General features: G+C 36.8%; 2 protein-coding genes across 4 annotated transcripts; one reads left to right on the forward strand and one right to left on the reverse strand.

The window, feature by feature from the left end:
• The first annotated feature begins 1529 nt into the window (after window positions 1-1529).
• On the forward strand, window positions 1530-3810 carry LOC108219159 (B-box zinc finger protein 22). The gene is made up of 3 exons (XM_017392453.2): window positions 1530-1874; window positions 2491-2916; window positions 3149-3810. The coding sequence occupies exons 1-3, from the start codon at window positions 1692-1694 to the stop codon at window positions 3428-3430; spliced, it is 891 nt and encodes a 296-aa protein (XP_017247942.1). The 5' UTR covers window positions 1530-1691; the 3' UTR covers window positions 3431-3810.
• A 118-nt stretch (window positions 3811-3928) lies between these two features.
• LOC108219158 (protein VTE6, chloroplastic) lies at window positions 3929-7553 on the reverse strand. 3 transcript variants are annotated; one of them, XR_001806549.2, is made up of 6 exons: window positions 7005-7553; window positions 6134-6387; window positions 5301-5424; window positions 4744-4848; window positions 4356-4608; window positions 3929-4255 (listed from the first exon to the last, which is right to left on the reverse strand). XR_001806549.2 is itself a non-coding variant. In XM_017392452.2 (5 exons), the coding sequence occupies exons 1-5, from the start codon at window positions 7410-7412 to the stop codon at window positions 4522-4524; spliced, it is 978 nt and encodes a 325-aa protein (XP_017247941.1). In that variant the 5' UTR covers window positions 7413-7553; the 3' UTR covers window positions 4279-4521. The 3 variants fall into 3 exon arrangements, 1 of the variants encoding a protein (XP_017247941.1); XR_001806548.2 differs by having other exon boundaries at window positions 4347-4608; XM_017392452.2 differs by lacking the exon at window positions 3929-4255 and having other exon boundaries at window positions 4279-4608.
• Window positions 7554-7787: the final 234 nt, after the last annotated feature.

The following is a 7787-nucleotide window of genomic DNA, read 5'->3' on the forward strand; positions in this document are numbered from 1 at the left end:
TATGTAAATCGTTGTGAATTAATAAAAAATATAGTAAAAAAAGGATCTGGAGGAAGACTCATCAATCGAAAATCAACTTATAAACCGAAGAGATTACATGGGTGTTTGGCAAACTGGACTTATTGCTTATTTGAAAGAGAAGTCACTCCAACTTATTTACGTATCGTTTGGCAACCCAAGAGAAGCACTTAAAATGAGGCTTAAAAACCCTAAAAAAAAAGTTAGAAAACCTAGTTTTTTTTGGGTTTGAAGTTTATTATAACAAAATAAGTCACAAGTACCCAAACACTTTTTAGCAATAAATCATTTTTTTTTAAGTTAAGCCGAACGACCCCTACATGTGAGAGACTATAATTTAATTATGGGTCATGATTATACATGGGAGTTTAGATTAGAAGCGCAATTTTTAGTTGCACTTGAATTTAATTTTCATCTGATCGTATCTATGATATTTTCAATTTCACATATAATATTCACTTATATGTTAGAGTTATTTTCAATATTTTTTGTCTCAATATTTGATATTTATGATGTCTGAACTAGTTGATCTCAAGATATCTCTTACATTTGCGTATTTTAACTTTTACCAACTTGTTTTCAGATATTTATACAACTGGTAATTTTCTTTGAAAATTCTGATATTAGATGCGGATATTCAGGACATTCCCACTCACAAACGATTCCACCCTTCGTACATGCATTATTGATTTGTACTAAGACACCTTCCAGAATCGTAAAGATTATGTCAATTTGTTTATTTTTAATCAATACCGGTATTTTATTAAGGGATTTTCCATGGTGTACCCAAGGGCACACAATAGTCCCTAACTCCAATAAAAATAACTCATTTTGATTGGTGGATGAATAATAAATGATAATGACCCCTCTGCATTCATATCAACTCCACCCCTCAAAACAAACCATTTTTATAGAATTTAATGTTTAATGTGGGCCCTTAAGCACACATTAGAAAGACCGTTTTATTAAAACCACGTACCAAAACAAGCATCGATAGCAGCGTAGTCTACACTTTTCACATGATTCCGGATACTACCACAATTTATAGAATTTTCGAGAGAGCTGAAATGCTTCTTCCAATTATTACCAAGTCATTTCTGGATGCTTCTTCCAGTTTATTATGCATTACCGGTATGACTTGTGTGTCAATAATATCCGTTAATTAACAGTATCGATCATAATTCATAAATAAGAAAAACACATTATCCCTTCGTCATCATGTATATACTGAGGGATGAGTATACTTTAATATTTTTATAAAATACAGTTCTATAACCTATTTTTAAAATTTAATAAAAATTAGAATAAATTACAAAATTATTATTTATATTAAAATATGTACGAAACGGCGAAAATAGAATATAAAATTCAAAGGAGGCTGAGTAGAACTGAACAGAGCTTGGACGCCCCAGCAAGCTACACGTACATGGTGCCTTGTCGTCACAAATACGCCACGTATTAGGGATTCTGTTTTATCGAAAATATCGCAGGAGGGGCATAATGGTCAGACCAAATAAGATTATTACAAGCACAAGATAATGCGGGAGCAAAACGAGATGATGAGTACAAGTAATGCTACATAATCTCCTCAAGCTGATCCACTTACCTTTTTTCACTGCGGTTTCTAAAACACACTAGCCTTTCCTCTAATAGCTGCTCATCACCAGGGAGAGATGAAGATACAGTGTAACGTGTGTGAGGCGGCGGAGGCGACGGTGCTGTGCTGCGCCGACGAGGCGGCGTTGTGTTATGGTTGCGATGAGACCGTCCATGCAGCTAACAAGCTGGCTAGTAAACACCAGAGAGTTTCTCTCACTAACTCCTCATCTCCTATGCCCAAATGCGATATTTGTCAGGTTAACCGTGTCATTATTGATTAAGTCCGATATTATTTTGATTAATCTGATTATCACTCTTTTAAAGTCACAATTTGATAGACTTTTTTTTTTTTACTCCTGTTTAATCCATCAATTACGAATAGAATATAAATAACCAAGCATACACTTTCCTGTCAACTGAATTTAAACAATTGGATTTATATACACGGGAAATGAAGATGTGATTTTGTGGATATTATAACCTAGTGATTAGTGTGAAGCGTCTTAGTGTAGAAGCTCATACTGATCTAGTAGCACGGAGTCAAATTCGATCAGTTGGCTAAAATTAAATAAAGATCCCCTTGTTTGAACAAGCTTCCCGTGTGAGATTAAATTCTGTGGAGTGTGACCAATAAAATTGATAAAATGGATAAAAACAATATATTCATCTGATGATTTTTATTAGTCAGGACTCATGAAGGGATAATTATTCGTTTCATCTTATTACTTTTGAGTATGGGGTACATAGCACAGCTTCGAGTGTCACTGAAGTGTCCTTGAGAGATTTTTTTAGGTTCACATTTTTTCGGTGTTCAACATTTAGATCGAATCTTTGTTTTCTCATTGTGGTGTTCAAATATGCTTCAATGTACAGGAAACAGTTGGATATTTCTTTTGTCTGGAAGATCGTGCTTTGCTATGCAGGAAATGTGATGTCTCCATACATTCGATCAATGCCCATGTTTCAGCTCATCAACGCTTTCTGCTTACTGGAGTGAAGGTGGGACTTGAACCTACTGAACGTAGTGCGCCATCTTCTTCAGGAAAGTCTCAGTCCCCTGACAAAGTTACTGAAACAGAGTCAAGGCCATTGTCTAAAAAGAATAACGACGTGGCTTTGGAAGGTCAAAAGAACAGTGTACATTTCCAAGTTGGCGAAGTTGGCGAGGTGGCACCGACCAATTCGTCTTTTGGTGGAGGGTCTGATTGTGGAAGCTTTCAACAATGGCAATTAGATGAAATATTTGGAGTAAACGATCTCAATCAGAATTACAACTATATGGACAATGGGTCATCCAAGGTATATGGTCTATAAACCTGTACCATAACTTATCTTGTTTATTATACTATTGCATTGCTTTCAGCGTGAGTTTTTGACTCCGGGGATAGGTATGGGTGTAGATAAAAATTCATCAGTTGCTGTGACAAGCAGCCTTGCTAATCTCTGACATTTATAAATCTGGAAAAGTTACTAATTTCTTTTCCCTTGTGCCTAATTCTAACCCATGTATCTATATGGTTAATCCTAACAGGCAGATAGTGGCAAGTTTGGAGAGTTGGATTGCTCAGCTATATTACTGGCAGCTGATCTCGATTTAGATAGTGATGACTGCTTAGGTCATGTTCCTGAAACAGCATGGGATGTGCCAGAGCTACCATCGCCTCCAACAGCTTCAGGACTTCACTGGCCAGATACCTATCAGCATCAGGTGGAAATTACACCTGCATTTGTCCCTGATGTATGTTACTCAACCAGACAATATCAGTATCAAGATCAGCACATGGTAAACAGTTTAAAGCGCAGAAGGCCCTAGTTTACTTTCCTCTTCCGAGTCCTGTAGAAGTGCTGCCATAACATCACTCAGTTGTGCTGCTACTTCCAGACTGTTTTCTGACGCGTCTATGGTTGGTGAAGGAACTTGTATCGTAGGCATAGCTTTTTCGAGCCTCTACTTTTTGAAGTATAGACAAATGTATGTTAACAGCTTGTAGTAGTTTGCCCTCTTCGGTCGTTGAGCCATCAACTCCCTACCTTTCCAAGGACAGGGTACTAAAATTGCCAGACTTGGGACTTCGATCGGTAGGATATCTATGTATGAACCGGCTGTCATAGCAGTTACAACTGGGTTTGTGAAATATAATAACCACTGCATGTGGCAGTTGGTCTAAGCAAGTTTACTTGATATTTGTCATAGACTTTGGAGTTTCTAAAAAGTCGATGTTATATAATTTGTGTTTTGGAACAAAAACCAATCTTTGTGCGAGGTTCTCACCATAAGGTGCTTGAAAATATGACCAAAGGGTAGAAAGAATGTTATAAGCGATTTTTCATATAATATTGGGAGCAGCATCCCTATTAACCATGTAGCAGTAACAGGATTCCTTTCCTTTGACACTTGAAATATGCGTTTCTGAGTTCTAAAATCACAATAAAATTCAGCACATTCCTAAGTTGATAACTCGATGACATAAAAACTATGATGTGCACCAAAATGAATAGGGCTCTCCTGGTACATTCATCAGAGAGCCGAGAGAATTTAGTATATCGTACAACAGAATGACCGAGCAGTTGTATAACCTAGAAGCAGCTTGGTTGGCTCATGCTGTAGATGGATCTGCAGATGTTTTTCCCGCAGAAACTGCAGAATGGACGGCAACACAATACGATTAAACTTGATCCAGGTAATATATTTAGAACACTAAATATCGGCAATCAAATTGTAATTTTACATGTCATACGGGTAATATCAGCAAATTCTGCCAGCTCCTAAAATATCATTGCTGCTGTGCAAATAGACTAGAATTCCAATCATGGCAGTCAAATTAAAATTTACATGTCATTTTGGTAATATCAGCAAGTTCTGCCAGCTTCTAATATACCATTGCTGCAGTGCAAATAGATGTACTAGTTTTGCAGTACAAGTTGCTTAATCACGATTGCTAGAATGCTTCCAATGGATATATTGATGACATTGACAACATCGTTGTTGAGCTGCAAGTTGATGAGCAATGGATTGATTAGACAATATTATGTTCCTTGAAGGTTTCAGCGTGACAAGACAATATGAAGATAATGATGGCTTGGCTTAAGGTGCAGGGAAATATTGAGAATCAGAATTAAACTTACCCATCCAAACCCTTCTTTGTCCTGGAGTGCAGCACCTATCAGGCTTTCACCAACATTAGCAATCTGGGCAGCTAGTACGCATATGACAGCTTCAAGTGTGCTAATCTGGTTTCTCAGTTTTTGAGATATTAAGAAGAATTTGGGATCAGAAATTAGAGCAATGTGTAAAACCTTTTCCTTGGTGTTGGTGGGAATAATATTAGAACCAGGAAGGCATGCACCAAATTTTAACATATAACAATAACGTCATAAGAAAATAAGAAATCCTTAATGTTACAAGCTTGGCTTCAGCAAAAATGAGCCTGCATTTTTGAGACGCTAAACTAGTAAAGTGCGTCAAACCTACACATCCCTAAAAGTTGTTATCTGCATCTTCGGACCTTAGATTGTACTATCATAAGATTCGGCCAAAGTCCAATGACACATGTGTTTAATACACATCTATGAGTGTTGATGGCCTTTTAATTATAATATAATAAGGATCAAGCCTGCAAAGATGCTAAAAGCATTGATGAAAAAGTTTGATTGAATATATTTACTAAATTAGCATAGCATACCTGGCCTAATAAAATACCAGAGGAGGCAAGAAGAATTGCAGCCAGAACTCCAGCAAAGGTTCCCTCAAGACTAACAGCTCCTTCCGTTCCCCTTGGAACTACCTTAAATGTTGTTACTAGGTACCTAAAATAGTACAAGTAATTTCTCTTTAATAAACTATCAAGGCCAATTGCAGAAATTTATAGCTCTTTCACACACAATGCATCCATTGAGGATCGACCTCTCTGTCTCCTAAACTAGTCACTGAGGAGTAGCAGTAGAACTACGGGCTACCGGCAGCAAAAGCTCATCAAGTAAATCACAATTCACAGACCTAAATTCACTATAAAGTCGTTCTTGTTATTATTATTTATTTTTTTGCTTCTTTCTCTGCAAAATCATAATAGCAAAGATAAAAAAGCAACTCGCAAACACGCCAAAGACGATATTTCCATTGAAAATTAAAGCTATATTTACCACAAGCTCTAAAGACTAATGCTTTTGGACCGGGGATCCCATTCGAATTCACAATGGACTCGCAAATAATATTTCCATTGAAAATTAAAGCTATATTTACCACAAGTTCTAAAGACTAATGCTTTAGGAAGTATACTGTTGTGTATATAACAAATAGTAGGCGCACAGCGGTAATGTAATTATATCTTAATTTTGGTGTGAAAAAACTGAATGATTCTTAGAGTGAAACTAGACTAGTACTGGCAGAAGATATATAAGAAACCCCAAGCCAGGATACAAGTCTATTATAGTCCCTTAAAAATGCGGGAGTTGATCCAAGCGTGTTAGGTATTAGAACTTGCGAATTGCAGGACTGAAGTGGAAAGGTTTCACTTACGTTGTTCTCCCGTATGCCTTCCCTATTTCACTTGAGACAGTATCACTCAACTTAGTACAGAAACTGGCAACAAAACCGAGTTCCCAGAGCCGAGATACTGCACTCCCGCCAACTCCATAAATGGAAAGCAATGCACAAACACAACCAGCTGCACTGGAACCTATCACACTTCCTGGTCCCCTTCTTCCCTTTCTCTTCTCAGCAACACCTTGAGCTTCCTTTTCAGCCATTTTCACTTTTGTTGCTGCCGTTCCCTAACTTTAACAGTGGGGATGACCTGGTAACAGTTAGTAAGTATACACAATAACACACAGTAGACAGAAGTGAGAAGACTATTTATGCATAGTTGCGTATTCATTTCTTATTATGATAAACAAATTCCTTTTTACCAACTTCCACAATTTCTCTTCCAATAATTTATAGTTACATCAATTCCAAACTTAATAGTAAAAATCAAGCACGGCAAATTTGACAGTACAGTGGTAATGTAAGTACATTATCTAAGCAATTTAAGCATCTTATACCATGCAAAAGATCGTTATGTTCACTACTGCATCGGGGGTTCAAGCTCTTGTTTAGGTTATTAAGATTTAAGAATGGTATGGAGAAAGGAATGAAAATCTTAAACATCTGCTAGAAACATTGTTCAGATTCCATCCAACCCAACTAAACACCACATCAGTAATCTAATGTATTGATTCACTAAAAACAAAACACAACAAAATAAACAAAGCTTCCATCCAAATTGTTAAAAAAAACATAAAAAACTTGCAACTTATTTTACCGTAACAGAATAAAACAAATATTAATCATCAAACAATATGGCAATTCATAGACATTAACAATGAAAGGAACAAAATTTGTGACTTACAAGAACAAAATAGGCAGCAACAAGAAGATACCCAGAGGGACCGAAAGCACGCCAAGTAAGCGAACCAAGCAAGAAAGCAGCAGCAATGCCCGAGAGAGACAAGCCGGAAACAAGAACTGGAGAACCCACAAGAAATATAGCTGTATTACTAAAGATAGCAGATTGCCAGGTGGGCGGTGAAGCTTGGACTAATCCTATTGCTTGCTGTACAAAACCCATATCAATGTTGCTACTTGCTTCAGCTCTAATTGAAGCACTCCCTTTTTTACAAACCCTAGGCCTCACATTAGAGTTGACAAAAGATAAAAACTGAATCTTGGGAAAATTGGCAAATTGGGGTTGCAAATGGGGTAATCTGAGAGATGGGGTTGTTGTGAGACTCATCATAGATGACATTTGGGTTGACATTTTCCCCAAACTTTGGAGAAGTTGTTGGTTTGTAGTCTAATTTATATAAGCATCAAGAATTCAAGATTCAATACTAATCTTTTTTCGTGCAAGGAGAAGAAGAAAATTAGATCATGTGCGATAGAATATGGGCTGGTATTATCTGGACATGGTATATTAATTTTTAATTTTTTAATTTTAGAAATAAACAGGATTTATTAACCAATTAAAAAACAGTAAGGATCAAGATTAGAATCCAAGATGTCCATTTTGCGAGCCCCTTCTGGGTTTCTTGGGTTCTCAATGAGGGTAGCAGAGAAACTAAACTTTTGTTTAAACCAAACTGCAGGCTAATCTGAAGATTCTTGGCTATAAAACAGGGCACTGGTCTTGTTG

Source organism: Daucus carota, chromosome 4 (assembly GCF_001625215.2).
Source record: "Daucus carota subsp. sativus chromosome 4, DH1 v3.0, whole genome shotgun sequence".
Classification (NCBI taxonomy): domain Eukaryota; kingdom Viridiplantae; phylum Streptophyta; class Magnoliopsida; order Apiales; family Apiaceae; genus Daucus; species Daucus carota.

Excerpts from the sequence above, each read along its gene's own strand:
- LOC108219158 (XM_017392452.2), bottom strand. The coding sequence starts at position 7,412 with ATGTCAACCCAAATGTCATCTATGATGAGTCTCACAACAACCCCATCT. Across the intron at positions 6,388-7,004 it reads TTGCTGCCTATTTTGTTCTT|GGAACGGCAGCAACAAAAGT; the intron begins GTAAGTCACAAA and ends TGTTAAAGTTAG. Across the intron at positions 4,849-5,300 it reads CTGGTATTTTATTAGGCCAG|ATTAGCACACTTGAAGCTGT; the intron begins GTATGCTATGCT and ends CTGAGAAACCAG.
- LOC108219159 (XM_017392453.2), top strand. The coding sequence starts at position 1,692 with ATGAAGATACAGTGTAACGTGTGTGAGGCGGCGGAGGCGACGGTGCTG. Across the intron at positions 1,875-2,490 it reads CCAAATGCGATATTTGTCAG|GAAACAGTTGGATATTTCTT; the intron begins GTTAACCGTGTC and ends TTCAATGTACAG. Across the intron at positions 2,917-3,148 it reads TGGACAATGGGTCATCCAAG|GCAGATAGTGGCAAGTTTGG; the intron begins GTATATGGTCTA and ends TAATCCTAACAG.